This window comes from Camarhynchus parvulus, chromosome 11 (assembly GCF_901933205.1).
Source record: "Camarhynchus parvulus chromosome 11, STF_HiC, whole genome shotgun sequence".
NCBI lineage: Eukaryota > Metazoa > Chordata > Aves > Passeriformes > Thraupidae > Camarhynchus > Camarhynchus parvulus.
In genome coordinates this window covers 7,282,810-7,306,909 of record NC_044581.1, presented here as the reverse complement: position 1 = coordinate 7,306,909, position 24,100 = coordinate 7,282,810, and the positions used below count along the sequence as shown (strand labels likewise).

Here is a 24,100-nt window from a genome sequence, read left to right as displayed (position 1 = left end):
GGGGGTGCTGGGGCAGGCGCTAAGGCGCGGGGCGGGCCGGTGCCGCTCGGGGCGGGGGAGCGGCGGGCGGGGCCCGTGGCGTGGGCCCGGGGGCCGTCCCGGCGCATCCCCACGTGCGCGTGACGCGGGCGGGGGCCGGGACCGGGGCCGCGGCGGAGCGGGAGCGGCGGGAGCGGCGGGGCCATGCAGCCCTCGGCGGCCTCCCCCGGCCCCGCCGCCCCGGCGGGAGCCGAGCTGCTGCGGTGGCAGTGGCGGGAGGTGCAGGCGCCCTGCCTGGTGGCCGCCTGGATCCTGGTAGCCAGCCTGGCCAAGATCGGTGAGTGTCCCCGTGTCCCCACCCGCTCCGGTCCCCCGGGAGCAGACGTGCCCACCCCTGGGCGGGCAGGGGGGATGCGGCATCCCCGGCGGGCGCGGGGGCACCCGGGACGAGCGGTGTCACCGCGCGGCGGGACACGGGTCATGGGGACAAATCCGGCTGGTCACCGCTCTCAGCTGGATTGCGGAGGTCGCGGACCACGCCACATCCTCCGTGCCCCGCCGTGGGATGATGTGCGGCGGCGGGGTTAAGGCACCACCCGAAGGAAAGGGTGGGGGCCCGGGCTGCTTTTTCCTGCGAGGGATGGATGGATAGATGGGTGGGCACAGAGGATGGAGGGTTCACGAGAACAGAAGCCCCAGAGGATGTCCCGTGTTCCCAAAGGCTGGCACAGCACCTGCCACTGGCAGGTCTGGAAGCCATTGTTCCCCACAGCCCCGGGAAAGGCTCGGCGGGGCCAGTGCCGGGCAGGATGTGCCCCCATGGGCCTGGGGATGGCAGGTGCCTGCAGTCTCCTCCAGTGGGTCACTCCGGATTGGGCTGGCCTTGGACCCTTGTGCTCCTCAGCACAGAACCACGGAGCGGGGGAGGCTGTGCTGGGAGAGGCTGTGTGGGAAGGCACAATGAGGATCTGTGTGAGCTGTGCAGGGCTGGGCTCCCCACCAGCATCGGGGGTGCTGGGGAGGGGACACCCGTGTGTGGGTGCCAAACAGGGGTACCCAGAGGGCTGGTCCCCCACAGTGCCCCTGCCTGCTGTGCTGGGCCTAGGGGATGAGATCGTGACCTTGAGCCAGGTTTTCTCCTTAGAGACCCCATTGTGGGCACAGCCCCCGTGGTGAGGGCGCTGACACCCTCTGAGTTTCAAGCTGGATCAAGAAATGTGGGTTCAGAGTTTGGCAGGGGAATCTCTGATCAGCCAGGGATGTGCAGCAGCACTCGTTACACAGAGACAGCTACAGCTGTGACCACCAGCTGGCCTCTTCCTGTCCCAGCATCACTGTGGATCTTCCGTTCCTCTCCTTCCTTGCCTTCTTGCAAGAGAGACCTAAAGCCTCGCGAGGAATGAACTGAAAGGTATCATGAGTTTAAAAATACAGCACTCTGCTGTAGCTGTGCCACCTCCAGCTGCCGAGTGCGTCCCTCCTACCTGCAGAAGATCAGAGAGAAAATTCCTTTCCCTGGCTGTTATTTTCTTCTCTCCAGCCTCTCCCCAGAGCTGCTCCCTGTGCAGGTTGCCATTGACGTGCTCCCCTCAGCCACCCTGATTTTGTGCTGGTGGGTGCAGGGGGGCCTGAGTTGGGATCATTCCCAAATCCCCACGTTCTTCCAGGCCTGAGGCTGATGGCCACTCTCCTTCTCTGTCTGTCAGACACAGCCCTGATGGCTTTGAGCTGCCAGGTTTAGTGTACCCAGTGGGTCCAATGGATCCTCAGAGCCTGGAGCCAATAGTGACACCCAGACCTGGAGGCAGCACCCTGCCATGGGTGTCCCCAGAGGTGGCACCTGCAGTCCCCAGGGTGCACAGGAGTCCACAGAGGAGATGAACCAGGGGTGGAGGATTTTGGGGAGCAGAGAGGGCAGTGCCAGCTGTGCCAGCTGTGGATGCTGGGCGCAGGCTGGTGCAGAGGATCCGCTGCGGTTGTGGCGCTGGGCTGCCAGCTCACAGCCCTGTGACTGGAAGGGAGGAAGCGGCCCCACGCCCGGGTGATGGGGAAATGACACTGTGGGCTCTGTTCTCAGAGGCAGTCACGATGCTGGGGTGACCCAAGCCAGCAAACACCCGGGGCAGGGGAAAAACTGGCTTGGGTGTTGCCTTCCTGCACAGCGAGGCATCATCCGGGCTTTGCTGCCTTTTCCATCCACAGTCAGAGCACAGGATGGGGAGCACAGAGGTGATGAGCATTGCCCCAGACATTCTCCTTACACATAGCTGCCCCACAGGCAGGAGTTTGCCAGCAGACAGATGTTTTTCTATGCAGCACCATTGCAACCATCTCTCCTCGCACCATCACCTCTGCCCCCAGCTACTCATGTCTTGGTTTAGGTGTTCTGCCATTTCCCAAGCTCTGGAGGAGCAGAGGAGGTTTTGGCCCTGAGTTGTCTCAATGGCAAATGCTTCATTATGTATGCCTGAGTATGGATTATGTCTCTGAAGTTAATTCACATGTGGCTAAGTTACTGTTGCTGTGGGAACCTTTAGCGCTGAAATCCTTGACTAGTGTGTATAAAATTAGAGCTCGTTCAGTCTGTCCCCACTGGCTGCTCTCTGTGACACATGGGAGCTCATATGCTGCCATTTCCTGGGGAGGCTGGCAGCTCTCCCCATCAGCCAGCAGATTTTTGGACAAGCATGATCTTTCCCATTTATGTTTCTCCTTTATTTGACCAAGTTTCTGGCTTTCTATCAATCATTGAATAGTTTGAGTTGGAAGGGACTTTAGAGATTATCTTTTTCCAACTACTCTTCCGTAGGCAGAGACACCTTCCATTAGACCAAGTTGCTCAAAGCCCCATCCAACCTGGCCTTGAGCACTTCCAGGATGGATGGCAGCCAGGACCCATGTCCCCACAGCATCCCTGCACGCTCTCCTGGGTGCCCCAGCCAGCCAGGACAGCTCCATGGCACGAGGAATGCAGCTGGGTTGCCGAAGCAGAGAGCAGGGATCTTGGCAATGTTCCTGAGAATGCAGAAAGGGGCTGGACGCCTCGTTCCCTTCTTGAAAACTTCAGAGCTTTGTTCCCGTGGGTGGGAAGCGGCTTCACAGCCTGCTGCAGGCGCTGAGCGAGCACCATCCATCCACGGTGCAGGCAGCTTGTGCGGGGTGAGCAGGGCTCTGCAGTCACTTGTGTGGTCATTTAGCAGGAATTTGGCCTGGATGAAGCCCAGCCAGTGTTTCCTCAGGCTGTGGGTCTGCTTGGAGGGCTGTAGTGTCCATGTCACCACTGTGTCCAGGGCTGTATTGCAGCCCACAGCAGTGAGCAGAAGTGGCTGGGGCTGAGGGGAGTGCTCTGGGGCCGGGGTGTTCAGGGGCAGAGCTATGGCAGAGGCTTGGCCTGGCTGCTCTTTCCTATTGAGGTGCTTGGTGGTGGAGCTGCAGATCATGCTGCCCCTGTGCTCACTGCTCTGCCCCTGCTGGCTGCAGCAGTGCTCCTGCTGTATTATGGCAGGGAGCCAGTGCTGGGGCATGGATGGAGCTTGCTGTGCCAAGCAGCAACCTCTTGAGGTCCTCAACTAAGGGAAAAGTGGCCCTTAGCCTGCACGTTGTGTGGTGGGTTCAAAGATGTCTCTGGTTGTGAATCAGATCTTTGTCATTCAATATCTCCTCTAATTCAGAGCTCAGCTGTGGTGAAAGAAAGTAAATAACCTAAGAGGTGCTGGGAAAGGAGAAAGTAAGAACATGAGGAGGCCACAACCTCAGTTCTCTGGCTGTCCACATCTCAGGGACACTGGGACCTGTCCCAAAAGGATAGAGAAGGACCAGAACAGGTTCAGAGGAGAATGACAAGGACACAGACACATGGAAACCTGCTGATGAAGTACTGTCTGTTCCTGGGCTCCTCTCCAGATCTATGCCACTGGAGACAGCACCCTGGCCTAGGCAGACCTTATGGTCTGTCCATTGGGGTTCCAAAGGAGGGAAGCAGCTGAGTGACCCAGGGTTGGTGCATGACCATAGCACAACTTTCCTTCTGGAGGGGTAGCTTGGCACAAGCAATGGGCAGCTTTAGTCCAGCTAAAGGGCTGTAGGGACTGGGTTTTGGGGCTGGCAGCAGGGCTGGGCTTGCAGCCAAGTGATGGCTCAGAGCCTACCCTGATGCCCCTTGTACCTGCTGGGTGCACAAGGACAGAGGTGGCTCTCGAAGTGCCTGGAGGAACCCATTCCCCAGGAGATTTCTTCATCTGATGGTCAAGTCATGCAACAGAGCTGGGCTGGATGTCACAACTGATGGCAGAACCTGGTGACAGGGGGACATAATAACTGTGACCCTCAATAGCCTTTCCCCAAGCAATGTCCTTTTGGAGAGGCACCTTGTGCTAGTGAAGAGAAATCCCCAGGGTGGGGGTTGCCTGCCTGGAAGCTGGACTGATTTGGGATTTCACAGGACACCCTGATGTGGGGGCCAAGGGTGCCTGGAGGAATTAATCTCCTGTGCTGGCTGGCATGGCACCCTGCTGGCTTGTGCCTGAGCACAGGGTCACTGCCACATTACTGCTGGATGAATAGCAGGGCATCCTCTGTTTGCTTTAGAAAATACATCCTGTTCCACGGCAGCTTAAGATTTGGCCCAAACCTTGCATGGAGTAAACGGATTATTCCAAGCATCTCTAAATCTGCAGCTCCCAAGTGCCTGTGCTTTTGCATGCAGGTAGGTTAGCTGGTGCTGAGGGAGGTTGTGCTCAGGCATGGCTTGTGCTGCAGTGGTTTGCATGCTGCTCTGGCTGCTTGCTCAGACGGATGCAAACAAGGTCACCCTGTCCCCAGGGCTGAGCATCCTCGTCTCTGAGTGGGGTGACATGTCCTGGTGTACCAGGATTTTTTCACTTGAACAGCAGCCAGCAGTGCTCGTGACACTGTGAACGTGCTCGCTGCCTGCTTTAAACCTTTAAGTGTAGACACCAGCAGCCAAGAAAAGTAAAATGCCTGGCTGATTGGCTTATTGGCTGAGAGGGAGAGGGAAATCCTAAAGAGTCAGGGACCTGAAATCCTGACCTGGGAGGTAGCTGGAAGATCTTTTGTGCACATGTGGCCATGAAACAGCCTTTCCATAAGTGCTCCCTTGTTCTCCTCCCATCCATCATGCATCACCTAACCCTTCTGTGAAGCCTGTGGATTTGGGATGCTCTGTCCATGTGCCTGTTTGGCTGATGCTCTCATTCTTCTTTTTCTTCTAGTTTTCCACCTGTCAAGGAAGGTGACATCTGTCGTCCCGGAGAGCTGCCTTCTCATCCTGCTGGGGCTGGGCCTGGGGGGCATCGTGTTGGCCGTGGCAAAGAAAGCCGAGTACCAGCTGGAGCCCAACATGTTCTTCCTCTTCCTTCTGCCCCCCATCGTTCTGGACTCGGGGTACTTCATGCCCAGCCGGCTGTTCTTTGACAACATTGGTGCCATCCTCACCTACGCAGTGGTGGGCACGCTCTGGAACTCCTTCGCCACCGGCACCGCGCTCTGGGGACTGCACCGCGCCGGGCTCATGGGTGGGTCTGCAGGGCTGCCCAGCTCGGACCACGTCCCCAAAAAATAGGGTGGAGGTGCAAAGCAACCCCAATTTCATAGCCCACTGCCTCTATCTGCTGTGGATTCCTCGGAATTGCAGCATGAGCAGGGTCCTGTCATCCTGGGAATGGTGCTCTGGCAGGACGGTCAAGCATGCAGGGCAGACGGGCCCTGCTTGGCACTGGGCTGACTCATGTCTTTGCTATTTTTGTCTGCTGACCTTGGCTAGCGTTGCTGGCTCGCTGCCATGTTCCCTGTCCTTGGCTGGAGCCACTGGCCCTGCCTGGCCTGGGTTGTGTTTTGAGCTCTCCTGAGCCCTGAGGAGCCACTTGAAGCCTGGACTGAGGTGGGGCTGCTGAGCCGCCTTTGGTGGTGCCTGCTGGAGGAGCAGTGATGCACCTGGGTGCCAACAGGGACATCCCTCATGCTTCTCTCATGTTGCAGCAAAAAGGCACCAAGTCCCACTTTTCCAGGGGCATCCTGGAGGTCTGGGAACACTTTTGGGCTCATCCTACTGCATTCCCAGTTGAGATGCTGCAGCCAAGTCACTGGGATCAGATGAGGGACAGGCTTGTTTCCATCTGGTGAGAAGGGCTCTGGCGTGGCTGGTTTGCCTGACCTTAGTCCTTCTGTTCTAACAGATCCAGGTGTTGAAGCTGGGCTGATGGATTTCCTGCTCTTTGGCAGCCTGATTTCAGCTGTGGACCCTGTGGCAGTCCTGGCTGTCTTTGAAGAGGTCCATGTTAATGAGACCCTCTTCATCATTGTGTTTGGCGAGTCTCTCCTGAATGATGCTGTCACCGTGGTGAGTTGCAGCCTGGGGGACTCTAATATTGAGCCCAACATGTCTAAGGTGCTGGAATTCCCCAGGATGGGCAGAGGATGTAGGTGATATCCTGAACTGGGGGCAGACCCATGCCATGCTCTCTTGGTCTTTCCTCTCTCCTGGCCCTGGGAGACTTTGCCTGCTGAAATGAGCTGTTACCTGACAGGTTTGGGGTGGAAAATGTCTCTTCCACAGGACCCTTCCTGCCCCTCTCAAGGCAGGGCAATGCCCTGTGTTTCTCAAGGGATTTGCCTTGCCTGCAGGTGCTGTACAAGGTCTTCAACTCTTTTGTGGAGCTGGGCCCAGCGCACATCCACGCCACAGACTACGTGAAGGGGGTAGGTGAGTAATGGCCACACCAGCCCCTCCACCTCCTCCTCTGTTGTGGAAGTGGAGGGGGGCAAGTGCAGGAGCTGTTGTCCTGTAAGGTGGGCACTGAGCACCACAGCTCTGTCACCTCCATGTGTCACATGCTGGCCATCAGTATAGAACTGCAGAACTGTGTGGGCTGGAAGGAACCTTAAAGACCATCTTGTTCCAGCCTCCCCGCCATGAGCAGGGACACCTTCCAGTAGACCAGGTTGCCCCCCCAGCCTGGCCTTGAACACTTCCAGGGATGGGACAGCCAGTCTGTGCCAGGGCCTCATCACCCTCACAGGGAGGAATTTCTTCCTAATACCCAATCTAATCCTGCCCTCTGTCAGTTTGAAGCCATTCCCCCTTGTCCTGTTATTCTATGTCCATGTCAAAAGTCCCTCTCCAGCCCTTTTGGAGTACTCTTCAGCTTCTGGAAGGGCTTCTGAGGTCTTCTCCAGGCTGAACAGCCCCAACATCAGCCCCAACTCTATCAGCCTGCCCCACAGCAGAGGTGCTCCAGGGGATGCTTTGGGATCATCCAAAGCTTTGCACTCCATGGGATGCTTTGGAGGGGACCTGGGTGGTAACAGGGTGCTTGGCCAGCCCAGCATGGCACGGCTGTGGGGCACAGGAGCTGGGCCCACTTCCTTATGGCTCACATGAGACTTCTCCTCCCTCCAGCCTCCTTCTTCCTGGTGAGCCTGGGGGGCACAGCCGTGGGGCTGCTCTTTGCCTTCCTGCTGGCCTTGATCACGCGGTTCACCAAGCGCGTGCGCATCATCGAGCCGCTCTTCGTCTTCCTCCTGGCCTACGTGGCGTACCTGGCTGCCGAGATGGTCTCGCTCTCTGCCATCCTGGCGTGAGTACTGCCCAGGGGAGCCCAGGAAATTGGGGCTGCAGTGCTGAGCAGCAAGAGGCAGTGAGTAGACCCACTCCTCATCCTGCCATAGGGCCATGCCATCTCCTCCTGCCCCTCTGCAGAGTCACCTTCTGTGGGATCTGCTGCAAGAAGTATGTGGAAGCCAACATCTCCCAGAAATCCCGCACCACAGTCAAGTACACCATGAAGACACTGGCCAGCAGCTCAGAGACCATCATCTTCATGTTTCTGGGCATCTCGGCTGTGGACACCTCCAAGTGGACGTGGGACACAGCACTGGTGCTGGGCACCCTGTTCTTTATCCTGCTCTTTAGAGCTGTGGGTCAGTCTGTCCTGCTGGGTTTATGGCTGCTAGCACACAGCCCTTTTCATGCCAAAAAGGGATATTGCCCAAGAAAGATTGGGGCACAAGGCCAGCCATGGATCCTGGCTGGGATTTTGTGCTGTGCTGCTGGAGCAGGCAGGGTTCTCCCAGCATTCCAGGCTCTCCTCCTCCTTCTTCCCCAGGTGTTGTTCTCCAAACGTACGTGCTCAACCGCTTCCGCCTCATCCCCCTGGACAGGATCGACCAGGTGGTCATGTCATATGGTGGCCTCCGTGGGGCCGTGGCCTTCGCCCTGGTCATCCTGCTGGACAGGGAAAAGGTGAAAGCCAAGGACTACTTTGTGGCAACGACCATCGTGGTGGTGTTCTTCACTGTCATTGTGCAGGTGAGGACAGGCACTGTGCCCTCCTCCAGTGCTGCTTTCTTGCCCCAGAACTGGCCTGGGGACATGTGTTTTGGGAAAGTATCTTTTTTCAAGTGACCTTTGGTCCTCGGTGCTTTCTGGCACCCCATCCATCAGCAGGTGGGCAGGACCACTATGGGCACTGTTGTGATGGTGGGGCCATGGCCCACCTTCTTTTCCCACTGGCATTTTGTTCTGGGACTGGCTCCAGAAGCTCCAAGAGTGCATGCCTGTCCAGGATGCTCTCTTTACAAAGCTGCTGATGGGCCCCAGCTCTGGCATTCAGTGCCCTGGGAAGGAAAGCCACAGGGAGGATGAAAATGAGTTTAGGGGAAGGATGACTGGGGGTGCACACCATGGCACAGGGGTCAGGTTGATTGGGGCGTGCATGGCTGGCACAGCCACTGTCCCCAGTCACTTTGTGCTGCTTCTGCTCCCCATGCCCCAGCCATGCACCCTCTCACCCTCCCAGTCTTCCCCTTGCCTTCTCCTGCCATTCTAGGGCCTCACCATCAAACCCCTGGTGACGTGGCTGAAGGTGAAGCGTAGTGACCACCACAAACCCACGCTGAACGAGGAGCTGCATGAGCACGTGAGTGATAGTGCCAGAGGCTCCCCAGCTCCCCTCACATGTGGGACTGGGCAAGGACCATGTATGACCTTGGCATCCCCAGGGCACCCACAGCCTTGCCACCACTCACCCTCTTCCCCTCACTCAAGGCCTTTGACCACATCTTGGCAGCGGTGGAGGACATCGTGGGGCACCATGGCTACCACTACTGGCGGGACAAGTGAGTGCCTTAGGACCCGCTGCTGACTGTTAGTGAATGGGAGATGCATGCCAGCCACAGGGACATCTTCAGGGTTCTCACAAGAGGACACCCCTGCTGTGGACAGGGCAGTGGGACCAGGAAGCCTGTATGTCTGTCCATCAGTCTGGATAGGTACCGTTGGACTGCTGTTGTGCAGCAGACCAAGATCACAAAAGCATCTCAGAGAGAGGTCAGGCTGGGGATGCTGTGGAGCTGACATTGCTTGCCAAGGTCAGAACTTGGGGTGTCCATGTTGGTGGCAATGGCCCTCTGCCTCCTCATGGATGGAACTGTGCTGGGCACTGAGGAGGGAACAGCCCTGTTCCTGCCTGGGCAGTGTTTATCTGCAGCACAGGGACAGGAAAAGGATGCAAAAAGCCTGTTTCCTGCAGGGGAAGTGCTCCAGCAGGGTGGCCCCAGTCCTACTCCCACTGCCTCTCACAGACCCAACAGTGTCTGGCTTCCCCTCGGGCAGGCTGAAGGGTCACCATGTCCCCTCCCCTCCTGCTCTCCCTGGCAGTGTGTCCCTGTGCACAGCCAGGTCCTGCGTGCCCAGCCTCCCTTTGCTGTACTTGGGACACTCAGCCTTGTGTGGGTAGATATCCCTGGTAGCCCATGGGAGCTGAACTGCCTGTGTCTTCATCTCATGGCAGGTGGGAGCAGTTTGACAAGAAGTACCTGAGCCAGCTCCTGATGCGGAAATCTGCCTACAGGCTGCGGGATGAGATCTGGGATGTTTACTACAAGCTGAACATCCGTGATGCCATCAGCTTTGTAGATCAGGTACAGGCAGCAGTGGTGTCCAGGCAGCAGGATGGCCCTGGCAGGAGAGGTTCCCCTCATGTATGTTCCTCCTTTCATGTGCACCCTCTGGGCAGGCAGTGGGGACCTGCCCATCCCAGCTGGGGCCTTGCTGTCCTGTGTCACTATAGGACACGAAACAACATGAGCACACACACCACTGCTCTCAAGGTGAAGAAAAGGGAGGTTTATTTTCTGACTCCAACATTTATAGTTTTCCAAAAGTGACAGTGGATTGGAGGGTGAAAGTGCCACCTCTCCAATGACACTGGACAAGCCAACAGTCCATCAAATTTCTCCTCTTCCATAAAAGAATGCAAAATAATAAGTTATTTACAGAAAGTGCGTGAGAAAGTTTGCTACAAAAATGTAAACATCAGAAGGCTTAGAAAATCTTAGAAAATCAGAGCGACAGTCCTGATGCCTGCTTTGTCCTCCCACCTCCCAGGGTGGCCACGTGCACTCGGCTGCCAAGCTGGCACTGCCCTCCATGCCCAGCCGCACGTCCATGTCAGAGTCATCAGTCACAAACCTCCTGTGAGTACAGCCATCCCTCTGAGCTCCTGGACAGACCTTGTGTCACCTCCCAGCCGCCCTTCCCTGGGAGTGGGTTGCACCAGGGCTGGCACGGAGCCCAGCCCGTCCATCTCCATGTCCCACAGGAGGGAGAGCGGGAGTGGGGCGTGCCTGGACCTGCAGGTGATCGACACGGTGCGCAGCCGCCGGGACAAGGAGGACGCTGCCATGCACCACGTGCTGCGAGGGAGCCTCTACAAGCCCCGGCGGCGGGTGAGCGCTCCCGGGCATGGCGGGGCTGACCCCGAGGGGAGCAGCACCCGCGACAGCAGCAGGGATGGACCACGCTCCGTGGGGCCAGCTGCTCACCCTGTGTCTCTTTGCCTCTCCCTCGGCCAGTACAAGGCCAGCTACAGCCGTCACTTCATCTCTCCAGATAAACAAGAGCGCCAAGACAAAGAAATCTTCCGGCAGAACATGAAGAGGCGTCTGGAGACCTTCAAGTCCACAAAGCACAATGTCTGCTCCTCCAAGAGCAAGGCCAGGCTGAAGGAAAAAGGCAGGAAAAAGGCAAGTCCTCCCCAAGCTCCTGTTGTTTTCCTAGCTCTGGGATTTGGCCACCCTGGGATGCAGTAAGAGAGGTCCTTTTGGGGAGCAGGTGAAGTGTTGCAGGGCATTGGCAGCTCCAAAGCCAGAGGGGAGAGCACTTCATCTCTTCTCAGCCCTGTTGATGCTGCATGTGAGCATGCAGGTGTTGTGTGTCCATGTGTCCCCAGCATGCCGTCAGTGCTGTGGCGTGGCTCTTCACTGAGCAAAGCCCTGGAGGAGCCCCAGGTTTGTTTTGCAAGAGCACTCAGCATAAAGCAGCCTCAGTGCTGGTGCAGATCCAGGCTCAGAAGTGTGGAACTGCACCTCAAGTTGAATCTTAGGTATCTTCTTTTTTTGGAGGCTTTTGAAGCCGTTGCAGCTGAGCAGTTCCTTGGGGGGCCATGAAGATGCAAAGCCTAAGGACTAGAAACCATCTGCCATGTAGCCAGGGTGGGAATCTGCATGGCCAATGTTGGCTGGCTTGCAGGACCACCTCTTGGGTTTAGGGCTTTGCACAGGGCAGGTCCCAGCCAGTTCCTCTTCTTTCACAGAAGAACATCTCTCTGACCAAAGAGACACCCAACGGGAAGACTCACAGAAATGTCCCCTGGCAGGATGCAGGTAAGGCCAGTGGCAGGTGAGGATGGCAGGTCCTGGCAAGGGGACCTGGTGGTGTGGGATGGGAGTACCTGCTGTGCCTGCCCGCTGCCAGCTCGGTGGGATGACAGCACCAGGGTTGTGCTGGCACCAAACCGAGCCCCTCCATCCGCCTGCAGCTCCTGTCCTGGTGATGGTCAGCTCAGAGGAGGAGGAGAGTGATAGCTCGGAGACGGAGAAAGAGGACGATGAGGGGATTGTGTTCGTTGCTCGAGCCACTGATGAGGTCCTGCAGGGAAAGACAACTCCTGGTAGGCACCAATGCTCCATGCCAGGGCAGCTGACATCGGGTAGCTTATCCTTCCTCTGCCTGTGGAGCAAAGCTGCCATGGCCTGGGCAAAGTCCACAGAGCATGAATGGGAGAATCACTGTCCTCTGGAGGCATGGCAGAGCCTCTCTGTGTCCTGCATCCCTGGGCCAGCACATGGTGTGATTCTTGGGGTTGTCCTGCATAGGGCAAGGAGTTGGACTCCATAATCCTTGTGGGTTCTTTCCAACTCAGGGTATTCTAGGGTTCTCTGGCCATTTGGTAGTGGTTGGTTCTGCAATGTTTGCAGGGTCCAAGGAGAGACTGAGAGCTGTGCAAGCTCCCTCTCACAGTCCCTCCATCTGCATCTCCAGGCAGCCTGGATGTCTGCCCCAGCCCCTGCATCATCCCTCCATCGCCAACCCTGGCAGAGAAGGAGCTGCCATGGAAAGGAGACCAGGCTGATCTGGCTGTTTATGTCTCCTCGGAGACCACCAAAATCGTGCCAGTGGATATGCAGAAGGCGTGGAACCAAAGCATCTCCTCCCTGGAGAGCATCGCCTCCCCCCCAGGCATCGAGAGCGGACCTCAGCACAGGAGATTTGCCTGCCCTGTGCTGGAGGAGCAGCCCCAGTCTGCAAGCCAGGCGATGCCAGAGCAGGGCTCCTGCTTCCAGTTCCCCAGCCACATCTCCAAGAGCGGCCGGTCACAGAGTGACAGCAGCCCGGACGGTCCTGAGCAGCAGGAGCTGCAGCCTTTGATGGCCACAGAGGAGCAGGGCAGGGTGCCACCCTCTGCAGAGCCCAGGTGGCTGATGTTCAACAGAGCAAGCCACCTCTGAGGCACCCTGCGGATTGGGAAGGGGCTGAGAGCTGCAGACAGGCTGTGACCTGGTGACTGCTCTGTCTTGCACTGCAAAGCTTGTGTGTGTCTCCATAAACTCCAGGAGTGGCAGGAGAACCCAGTCCTCCTGGAGCTGTTCTCCAGGGTGTGCTTTGCCCATGCGCCTGCTGATGCAAACCTGGTCAATAATTGGTCTTTGTGCTGCGACAGCAGGTACCAGACCCTGTCCACCCAGGAAGGCACAGATCCCACACCTCATTCTTCCTCTCTGGTCCCTACACATCTCTGCAGCTGGGAGGTTAGAGATGTTTCTCCCAGGGCTCGGATCCGAAACAGACTTGATCCTGTCATGGCTGTGCTGCCCTGAGTTGGTGGCTGCTGGAAAATGGGCTGTGGCTGCTCACGGGTGTAAGAGTATGAGCTGGTCTCCAGCCTGGCTGTGAGCAGGAGGTCTCTGGGAAAAGGGCTGAGAGCAGCCCTGGTGCCCAAGAGCCCACCCACACCCAGTGACTGAGCCACTGACTTCAAGGTGGCCACAGAGCTGGTTCCTCACAGCATGCATGGAGCTCAGAGATGGGCTCCTTGCCACGACAGCCGCGTGTTCCCCGGATTTTGGAGGCACCACAGAGGCAAAGCCATGGCTTTCTCAGGACTGGGAGCAGTGCTCCTGGGGTTTGGCTCCACCAGGAGCTGGGCTAGCAAACCTGTACGCACAGGGACTCCTCCAGCAGCCAACCTGCTGTGCCAGCCTTGCACCTCTCGCCTGGATGTGTTCCCAACAGCTGCAGTGCTCAGCTTTCTGGCTTCACTGGGAGGCAGCTGCCCTGCACAGCATCCTTGGTGTTCATTCTGCCCACGTTTGTCTCCCAGTTGCCTGGGGTGCATCAGCTGGGAGGACTGGTCATGGTGCAAGGAGTGGAGCGAGCAGCAGGTATGAATGTACATCAGGAACAGGGGTGATGGGTGTGACCAGTGTGCATCTTCAAAGGTCTGTCCCCAACACCTGCATCCCAGCCACCCCTGTTCCCTCCTCAGAGGGTCGTGGGAGCTGGTGGCCCACACGAGGAATTATTGCTGGTGTGACCCCAAGAGCCAAGAGTTGCACCCCAAGAACTGCTCAGCACACAAAAGAGCACAATGGCTGGGCACCGGCAGAGCAGGAGGGTTGGGGGTCACTCCTCTTTGGGAAAAATGGGACTTGGACTGGGCTGTTAATGCTCCAAAGCAGATAAAAGGCTGCCTTTTCCAGCTCTATGGGTGTGCTGAGACAGCAGGTGCCAAGGGGACACTTGGATGCACTGGGTGGGTGAGTCCAATGTGGAGCAGGTAAGCTGGTGGGACTCCCAGCCCTGTCAGCAGGGCTCAGCAGAGGCCCTTCAGATCTGTACCTGTTCCACCAGATGAGCATGAGGTTTTTAAAAGGTTTTTATATAGTTTTGCATTTCTGGTATGACTTATTCTAGTTTTGATTTCTGATATTGGGCCATACTAAATCTCTAGTTGGGTCAGTGTTTTCTGTAGCCATGGGCACCACAAATGACTCAATACTTAATATATTATTTGCAAGGATATTGTTATAATGTGAAAATATATGCAGAGTATTTTGTAATGTTCAATAAACTGGAGTTGGAGCAGATGCTGTGGTCTGGTGTGTCTGGGAACCTCTGCCCATCCTGGTTCGGTTCTCCTTTGCAGGCACCATGTCCTTGTGCCTCTCTTTTCTTCTCCACCCGAGGCCCCAACCCCCCCTCTTGATGTGCCTAAATGGATTTCTTGGTTTCCATAAAGTTTGTGGAAAATGTGAAATTCTTTCCAAAGCGATGCGTGCCTGCAGCCGTTGTTAGGCTGTGCAGAGGCAGCAGCCAGCAAGAGACCAGGTCCCCCTGCCCAGAGCTGTGGCTGCACAGCCACCAGCGTGCTGGGAGCCCATGTCTTCCCATGTCCTCTCTCCTTGCCAAAAATATGTTTTAAAGGGGTCTGTTTTGGGGTATTCTGGGCCACAGGAGCCTCCTTGCATTGGTGTGTGCTGGTTTTGCTCTTCCCCTTGATCTCCTGGTCTCCGTTTTTCCTGAAGGAAAGTAAAAATGTGGTTTACTTGATTCACAAGGCAGATGTTTGGCTTGTATTGAACCTGGCATCCTCCATCAACCCCTGGTCCTTTTTGGCAGGGTCAAATGTAACTTCTAGCCCTGTTAGCTTTGCACTGGCCCCCGTGGAAGCTCTTGGTCCTTGTGACATTCCCCATCTGCCTTGAATCCCACCAACAACGCTGCTGGCTGAGCTGTGCTCTGCATGCTGGACCTCAGTGCCAGCACAGCCTGCAGCCACAATTGCCTTGGCAGTGCAGCAGGCTGTGTGGGCCAGGTGGTTTCCTGGAAGAGGTGGGTCTGCATCCTTCAGGTCCTCAGAGGAGGGAAAGCTGACATCTGAGCTTCAGGAAATGCTGGGGCTGGTTGCTGCTCTCTCATCCAGACATCTGAGCCTAGCAGCTAATGTGAGTGTGCAGGCTCTCCATGCCACCAGCCAGCCCCTTGGAGCCCCTTCTTCCCACCCTCAACCCCACCTTTGTTGGGAGCAGGGATGGTGGCTCCTGGCTGGTTTTTAGTCCTGTACTTCACTCTCTGTATTTCACCTTTGAGTGTCCTGCCTGCACAGGACTGCCCTGATCCTTCCAGCATAGCAGAGAGTCGTCTCTTTCAGCCTAAAAATACTAAAGTGCTTCAGTGGAAAAACATGAGGAGTGGGCCAAACCACGAATGCATGTGCCCAAACTTCTGCTTCTCCAGGACAGAGTGAGGCACAGCCACAGGAACTGCTTGTCAGACTCTAACCCAGGACATACAACCCTCCAACTGCGACTGTAAGCAACCCCATCCCAGGGTAGACTATCACAGACCTATCATTTTGTACCCAAGCTTCTGTGTAGAGCCTGCCATTAAACCCACACATCTTTTTCCACAGGCATTTACTTTCTCCAATACTCAGCTCCTCCAGTTCCTCTGTGGTAGCAAAACTTGTGAAGTCAGCAGGGGATGTAAGGCAGATCTGACATCAGCTGTGTGGAAGAGCTGTGGGCAATGGATTGGTGTTGGCCATCTTACAAGTGAGTTTTAAATCACCACATTGCTTTTTTTGCATGATGCACATTGGAGCATCAGAACCACACCACAGCTACACCAGTCTTGCACAGAAGGAATTTCTCCTTATGCTCAGTAACTATTTCCCCTGGGGCAGGTTGTCCCTGTTACCTCTTGTTCTTCCAAGTGCTTCTCTGGGTAGAGTTGGGCTGTGGTTTCTGTGTGCCACCTGGTTGGTAGCTTCCCCTCTGCCTTATCTTCTTAAAGCTGGTTCACATATATATATATATATATTCTTTTGGGAAGCCCCATATTGGAACTAGCATCCAGTTGTGTCTCACAGGTACCAAGTCTAAGAAATAATAATTTTCTTGAACCTGCCAGCTTTGTATTCTCCACTGCAGCAAGGGTGCTGTTGACTCACATGTGTAGTTGCTGATTGTGCTCTGTTTCTGGAGCACTTCTGACACCCCCTTGGGAGATTTTCACACTGCTCTGTACAGGCAGAGCAGGGGGAAGGGAGTGAATAGGAGCCAGCTGCTCATCTCTCACTCACACAAAGCATGGCAGAGGCTTTGGCCGTGCTCATGTTTGCATGGAGAACAGCAGGAAGGCAAATGCAGAATTCAGGACAGGTGTTCAGTCTGATTGTATCTGGTACAAATATTTTGGAGACACATCAGTCTCCTCCTGCCTCCTCATGTCCATCTGTCCAGGCATCCATCCCACCAGCAATTAGACTGAACACCTCCCCTGAATTCTGTGTTTTCCTTCCTGCTCTTCACACCTGAAGCAGCCATCCCTGCTTTCACTGGAGGCCTCCTCTGCCTGTCGGCAAAAGGAACAATTCATTTTCCCTGTGGCATGACCTCCGGAGGGGGATGCCAGCCCTGGCCCTGGTCTGCCCCAGGTGTGCCGAGGTTGCTCGGCTGAGGGGCGCGAGCGGGGCTGTGCCGCGAGTGGTGACGGAGCCGGGATCAGCCGGGGCGGATAATGAGGAACAGACTCGCGCTGGGCAGTGGTTCCCATGCTGCGTTCCAGGGCAGAGCGGCCAGGATGGAAAAGCCTTTGTGCTCCGCTCTGCACCCCTCCGGCTCGAGCGGAGCCAGCCCCTCGGCTCCCCGGGCTGTCCCCGCCGGCTGCCGGCTCTGAGCGGCCCCGGGGCCCCGCAGGGCTGGGCACCGTCCCCAGGGCTGTGCCACCCGTCCGGCTGCAGGGTGCCTCTCCCCACGGCCCGGCTGTGCAAGGGAACACGCTGCAGCGTGGACTGGCTGAGGACAGGCAAGAGCAGAGCGATCTCCAGGTCAGCAGGAGCTGGGCGGGGTGATCCCCACCTTCTTTCGTGGCTCGCACTTCCTTGCTTTTCCCTGGAGGAGCAAACAAAACTGCAGGAATCCCTGAGGACTGCATGATGAGGTTTCTCCTCCGGGGGATTTCTGCAGAGCAGCCAGAGTGGAAGCCAACGTGGTGGGCTTTGATGTTATGAGTACCCCAGATCCAAGAGCTGTGATCTTCCCTGCAGCCAGACACAGCTGCTCCTCACAGCCTCTTGGAAGGCGAGGATCCCTGAAGAAGCCACCCGGGCTCCTCTCACCTCATCTGCTCCTGGCATCTGTGGCCACATATCCAGGCTGTCCTGAAGGTAAATGAAATGCGTTGGTGGGTCAGCTGGAGAGGGAGGGAGAGAGGGAGGGTGCTGAGGACACTTTGGGGAGGTGATGACCAGCCCAGTTGGTCTGGTCTACATCAGACCACAGGTCATCCTCAGCTTGTGGGCAGCCCAGGAAGAAGGGCCGGGAAAGGCCACAGGGTACTGGTAGTGACCAAACTCTGCAGCAGATGTGCTGTGTCTGTGCTTTCCTCTGTCACAGAAATGCAGGGCAATCCCTGCCTGCACACAGGCTTTGCCTCCTGAGGCCCAGCTACGCCCACGCTGTTGGAGAGCCGTTTAAAACCTTGGCTGGGGGAAAGTTGGCTTCTGGCTGTGCAGCCACCTGAGGCCTCACCATGTGTGGCTGCCTGGCAGTTTAGGGTCTCTGAGGCTCTCACAGACAGCTGGATGAGCTGTGGGCTCAGAGGCCTAAGAGCCTCCCTGTAGGCATGGTTGATGTTGGGACTATGGAGTATCACTTGTGCAGGTATCACCCCCTCCAGATTTCTCCTGGACATTTGGGTCCTTCCTGCTCTCTCAGAAATCCCAATCTCCCAAGGACCAGGATGTTCTCTTCTCTACCACATAGGTGATGTAGATACACCTATTTTCAGAAGACATCCCTACCCTCTTCTATTTATGGAGAAAGCTGGCAAAAGCTTCAGAAAGGTACCCAGAAAGACAGAGACAGAAATAAAAAAGAAACAACCGTGAAGCTTTCCTACGTGTATGGGACTGGCTGATGGGAGCTGGCCAGTGAAGGAGCACCAGCCACCTGGGCTGGGATGGAAGGGCTGTGGAGCAAACAGGTGGGACAGGTTGCTGCTGGGGAGTTAATCCATGATCCCTGCTAGGTTCACTCCGATCTTTGCTTTATTCTGCTAGTGAACAGATAGAGCTGTTAATTTTTTTTTCCTTAGTAAAAATAGCTTTAAAGGCAAACAGGAAATTACAGACTGAGGAGTGCAACGAAGAGGGGAAAAAATCAGGCAGCTACCTCGCTGTGCTTGGATTTGTCTATAAATACAGCTCCACGCAGGGTGTCGCTTGCCCAAAGGCAACCGAACCACCCCCAAGCTGGTGGGGATCGGGGGACGGGGGTGCAGGGGAGCATCTTCCCTCGGCCAGGGTGCCGCACTGAGAGGCCGGCGCTGGCTCAGTGTGGAGCTCGGTCCGCGGAGCTCGGAGCTCGGTGCGCCGGAGCTCGGTGCTCTCTACGCGGCCCTTGGTACACGGAGCTCGGCACGCGGAGCTCGGGCACGGCGGGAGCGGCCGCGCTGCCCCGCGCCGCCGGCAGGTGTCGCCCCGCGCCGAGGCCTCGCCCCGGCCCGCCCGCCAAGATGGCGCCGCGTCCCCTCAGGGAGCCCCCGGCGGGGCGGGTGCGGCTCAGCGCGGCTCAAAGGCCCCGGGGATTCCGTGACGGGGCAGTCTTAAGGGAGAAGACAACATACGTGTGGTAGTTTCAGGCCTCCCGTTGTGTGCCAGCCCCAGCTCCCTCCCGCTCTTCTGATGGCGTGTGTGATGTCCAGGTTCAATCACGCCCTCCTTCTCAGACACCTTTATCTCACCCGGCAGCAAACGCAGGCAGGGGCTGCAAAATATGACCCAAACCCAAAGCCTTCTTTGACTGTGAGGGTGGTGACACACTGGAATATGTTGCCTAGGGAGGTTGGAGGTGTCCCAGCCCTGGAAGTGTTTAAAGCCAGGTCGGATAAAGCCTTGAGCAGTCTGGTCTAGTGGGAGGTGTCCCTGCTCATGGCAAGAGGCCTTGGGACAGAATGATCTTTAAGGTCCATTCCAAATTCTTAACATTTCCTTTATGAGTCTAAAAAGGAAAAAAAGCAGCAAAGAACACACACTTGGACCTGAGTGTTTCTGTGTTGGGGAGGAAGCTCTTGGCCCAGTTGTCCCTCCTCCCGCCAAGCTCCTCCAAAGGCTCACGGCCCCAGTCTGACAGTCCTGTTTGAACCCCAGAGGGGTCTCAGCCTCCTCGAACCTTCCTGGGGCTGCTCTGTAGCTGATCTTACCCTGTCTCGATTTGGGAGCAGAGAGGAGGAGGAAGAGAGCAGCAACATGATGGAAGAAGGGCAAGTGAGAGGGAGAGAGGAGAGATTGCTGACAGGAGGCAGGAGCCCTCCGCCCTGCCCCTCTGAAGGGGAAGCTGCTCCTCTCCTTCAGGAGGCACATTGTTATTGCTGCTGATGGCACCGAATCAGGTTTCCTGCCGGTGCTCTCCAGCCCTGGTGCCAGGGAGGGGAGGTGCCCACCCCAGCTGGAACCAGCTCACAGCATGTCAGTCTTGTGCTGGTTCCTTTGCCTCCAGCACACTGGGAACAAAGGGTCCCTGGTACAGCAGCCATGATCCACATCACGCCACCTCCTCACTGTGCCCTGTGTCCCACCTGCTCTGTGTTCCAGCCTGGCATCCTTCCTGTAGGCATTCCCTGAGGTTCACTCTGCTAATTGCCAGCTGTGGATGTTCCATGGCAGACTGCTCCTATCCCTGCCAAACCAGCCCTTCCCAGTGGCATATAAGGAACCTTATCAGTGCTCTGGATCTGCAGTCAGCAGAACTGGCTCTAGACTCCCCTGGGGAGAAGACCCTGACCCCAGACTGCTCTTTGCCCACTGCAGAGTGATTTGAACATCAGCCTGAAGCCTTGCAGAGCTGCTGGAGGACTGAGATCTTTCCCCTTTGCTGCCAGCTGGGCAAGGCTAGAGGGGGACAAAGCAGATCTCTTCTGTATCTGGGGAAACTGTCAGACCTGAGGTTGTCATTCCCCTGTTGGAAATACCAGCTGGATTAAGGGTACTTTGAGAAGCATCTGGAGGACTCACAGTGGGACTGCTTGAATTCAGTGGGCAACACAACCCAGCTGTGACAGGCGCCATGACAGCTGGTCCCAGGGAACGCCCATGCAGCTCTATAAGGCACTGACTGGACCTGGAGCTGCATCTTGGGGCTATTGCTCTGCCCCAGGGAGTGCTGAGCTAACTCAGCTGCTTGCCTGCCTGCTCTGGAGAAGCAAACTGTAGGCAGGTGAGAGCTTTCCTTCTCTCTGGAGACATTCTGCCATGGGAGAATGGTTTGCAAGATCTGTCGGGATCTGCTGGGTAGAAGCTCTGCAAATGCTGGCTGTAAGTGTGGGGTTTGGGAGGGTTGGAGGGGCTGGATGGGAGCTTGGCAGAGTGTGCATCCAGGGGAATAGCAGTTCTGGGGATCAAAGCTCCTGGGTCAGAGTCCCTGACCCAGGTAGGACCTGGGAGTGGTCCTGGCTCTGCAAACTGTGGAGCCAGTGGTTGGAGAGGGGGTCCTTGCTTCCCTGGTTAGAGCTGCCAGCCCTGCCTCCTGGCAGGGCATAGTTGGATTTAGGTTGGCTTTGGGAAGAGAAGGGATGGGTCTCCAGATCAGAAGTGTGTCCTAGCCCTTGTCTGGTAATGGTTGGTGCTCGGTGGCATCCTCCAAGGGATGTACCCATCCAAGGTATATCCAAGGGATGTACCCACTTCTCTTGGTGTGGGCTGGGCAGGTGTCTCATGGGTGCTGGCTGCCCAGGCATGAGCTGGGCACAGAGCAGGGACACAAATGAGGGGCTGCTGGTGGTGTGGAGCCGTGGTGGGAGGTGTCTGTCTGTCACCACAACACTTACTCTGCCAAGGAGACCTGGAAAGGGGAGCAAGCCCTGGCAGCTGGGACTGAGGATGGAATTTAGTGTGCACCCCTGTGTCCCACGAGTCCCTTGTCTGCAGGACAGGGGCCGGGGCAGGAAGGGTGTGGGTGCCCGCTGGCACGTCTGGCTCAGAGGGAGCATGCTGTCTCAGAGTACAGTAAACATGTGCTGTGGGGCTAAATGGCATGCAGCATCACAGCCAGGAGGGAAGGTAAACAGATGACTCTTCTGTGCCATTAAATACATGGGATCTGGAGAGAGATGGGTCGCTTTCAGGCTGCTCTTCAGAAAAAGCTGACCTATTCTTCTGTTCAGAGACTGTGGTGAGTTTTGAAGCAGCAGTCCTGAAACCACAGCTGGATTTCTAAGCCAAGAGCACTTTGTTCTCAGGAAAGGCAGGCAATGCCTAAACTCTCAGGAGACAGAAAAGTAGCTCCTCTTAAACTATTTAAGCTCTCTCGACTCCACATTCACAGAGGTGTGTCCCTGCCTGGCTCTGTGTCCTACAGGCTCTTGTGGGGGTTGGGATATTTTCTCCAGTACAGTCACATCTTGCCAACCAGACACCTGCCTCGAACTCAAAGCACCAGAATGCTGAGACCCAGGAGGGGAGTCCAGTGCAGTGGGGAAACACCCTCAGGGTGTGGGTGCACTGGGGTGTCTGATTGGGCAGGAGGCCAGGTTTCCATCCAAGCCCTCCTCCTACTTGTGCTGGCTGTGTTCATGACTGCAAGGAGAAGTCTCTGGAGACTGCTGTGGCAGCATTGACCCAAGAGTGGTGTGCAGCATGGCACTTCACAAGGCCTGGGGGCACCTCTGTGTGTCCCCTCCCTGGCCCAAAGTTAAAGGAGCCCAAAGCTGCTCAGACTGAGAGGGGTGTCTTGGAGGAGTGCAGAAGCAGGACTTTGTCCTGGGGACTCTGGCAGTGATGGATGCCAGCTGAGCCAAAACCCTGGGTGCTTGGGGATGCCCAGAGCTGGTCTAACCAGCAAGTACTCTGCATGTATTGAGTCCAGCTGGCTTGTCTGGGAAGACACTGTGTGTCATCAAGGTGTGCCTTCGAATCTGGGCAGAGGCTGTAAGGCTGATATGGCCCTGCTTGCACATTCTCTCTCTGGCACTGCACACTTTGAGCTTTGACTTAGAATCATAGAATGGTTTGGTTGGTAAGGGACCTCAGAGTTCCAACCCCTCTGCCACAGGCAGGAATGCCACCCACTAAACCAGGCTGCTCAAAGCCCTGTCCAGCTGTGCCTTGAACACTTCTAGGGGTGGGGCATCCACAGCTTTTCTGGGCAACCTGAGCCAGTGCCACACTGTCCTTTGAGTAAAGAATTTCTTCCTAACACCTAATCTAAATTTCTCCTTTTTTTAGCTTAAAGCCCTTGTCCTATCACTCTCTGCCTGCATAAAAACTTCTCTTTTTTTTGTAAGCCTACTTTAAGTACTGGAAGGGGCTCTAAGATCTTGCCAAAGCCTTCTCTGCTGCAGGCTGAACAGTTCTCTCTCAGACTGTCCACACAGAAGAGGTGCTCCAGCCCTTGGATCATCTTTGTGGCCTCCTCTGGACCTGCTCTGACAGGTCCATGTCATTCCTGTGCTGAGGACCCCAGACCTGGATGCAGCACTCCAAGGCAGGTCTCATGAGGGCAGAGGGGGAGAATCACCTCTCTCAATATGTGCTTCAGCCAGCCTGATGTCTGAATTAAAAAAAAAAAAACAACACATTTTATTCCTCTCCCTTCTTTCCCTTGTGGCACACATGGGTATTTGAGCCCCCCAGGTGGGACCTTCCTGATTTCTGTCCCTACAAAATACCTCCTGTAAGACCTCCTGATGGTTAACTGCAGGCCATGGCTGCACGTGGCACTGAACAACATCTTGAATTGTAGCTGGAGACCTGGTAATTGAGTTGCTTCTGTCCCTTCAGATGGGGAGCGTGACCAGCTGTTGTTATGTAGTCTCTCCTTCAGTCCTTCTGGGAAATCACACCATGATTATATTTCTGGCTTAAGAAATATTTTCCCTAATCAGACTGGGCCTCACAAAGAGGTTGCCACTTAGTGGTAATTACTTGCTTTAGAAGCTGAATGTCTCCTGAGGATTGCAAATAGCAGATTATCAAATTAATTAGTTAAACCAAGATGTGCTTTTGTGAAGCCAAGACCTGCTTTACTTGTGATCTGAAATAAAGGTTTAAATGTTATTAAACTGTACACAACCTGTTCTTGTCTCCCTAATGGGGGGAGAGAGCTAGTTCTTTCCTGAAGTGTAGTTGGTACAAAGGGCTGCTTGTACCTCTGCTTGCTGCATCATTTGTTGCCTTTCTTTCACAAACCCTATTTTGAGCAACATCTATCCCTGTTTTTAAGGCTTGTTCTGGGTGGGGTTTAATGCTTCTTCTTGGAGGCTTCCTCTGATTTTGTGGCAGCACAACTGCCAGGTTGAAGGGATATAGGATTGGAGCTGGACTTCAATGATCCTTGTGGATCCCTTCCAAGTTAGAATGTTCTATGAGGCTTCATCGTGGATAGCTTGGTGGGATGGTAACATACCTTTCCTTTCAGGGTACAGCTTAATCCATGGGATATCTGCATTGCCATGTCTGTGGGCATGGCAGCTGGTGGAGAACCCCAGTCTGGTGATGAGATGCCTGGAAGTAGATTCAGAGACATCCACTTACCAGTGGGTTAGCAGGAGCCATATACCCTGGAGTAGTGCTCTACCACAGCCCATTCCCAGGATCTCCATTCCCTCAGAAGTCTGTGTGGCCACAGGAGGTTCCCAGTGCTGTGCTGAGGACTGCACCAGTGACCACTCTAAGCTAACATGGAGCTCATGGGGGTATTTTCCTAAGAGCTCTTGGCCACAGTAATGTAATCATCCTGCTAACATCCATATTGCACAACTTCC

At 55.9% G+C, this 24,100-nt stretch overlaps 1 protein-coding gene across 2 annotated transcripts; it reads left to right on the top strand.

Moving 5' to 3' along the window:
• Window positions 1-162: 162 nt before the first annotated feature.
• On the top strand, window positions 163-14,415 carry SLC9A5 (solute carrier family 9 member A5). Of its 2 annotated transcripts, none has more exons than XM_030956314.1 (16): window positions 163-316; window positions 5,211-5,513; window positions 6,174-6,337; window positions 6,622-6,700; window positions 7,397-7,574; window positions 7,697-7,917; window positions 8,103-8,305; window positions 8,826-8,915; window positions 9,044-9,114; window positions 9,789-9,918; window positions 10,385-10,473; window positions 10,599-10,725; window positions 10,852-11,022; window positions 11,592-11,661; window positions 11,817-11,948; window positions 12,320-14,415. In XM_030956314.1, the coding sequence occupies exons 1-16, from the start codon at window positions 184-186 to the stop codon at window positions 12,784-12,786; spliced, it is 2,628 nt and encodes an 875-aa protein (XP_030812174.1). In that variant the 5' UTR covers window positions 163-183; the 3' UTR covers window positions 12,787-14,415. The 2 variants fall into 2 exon arrangements, with proteins under 2 accessions (XP_030812174.1, XP_030812175.1); XM_030956315.1 differs by having other exon boundaries at window positions 12,256-12,537.
• The last annotated feature ends 9,685 nt before the right edge of the window (window positions 14,416-24,100 follow it).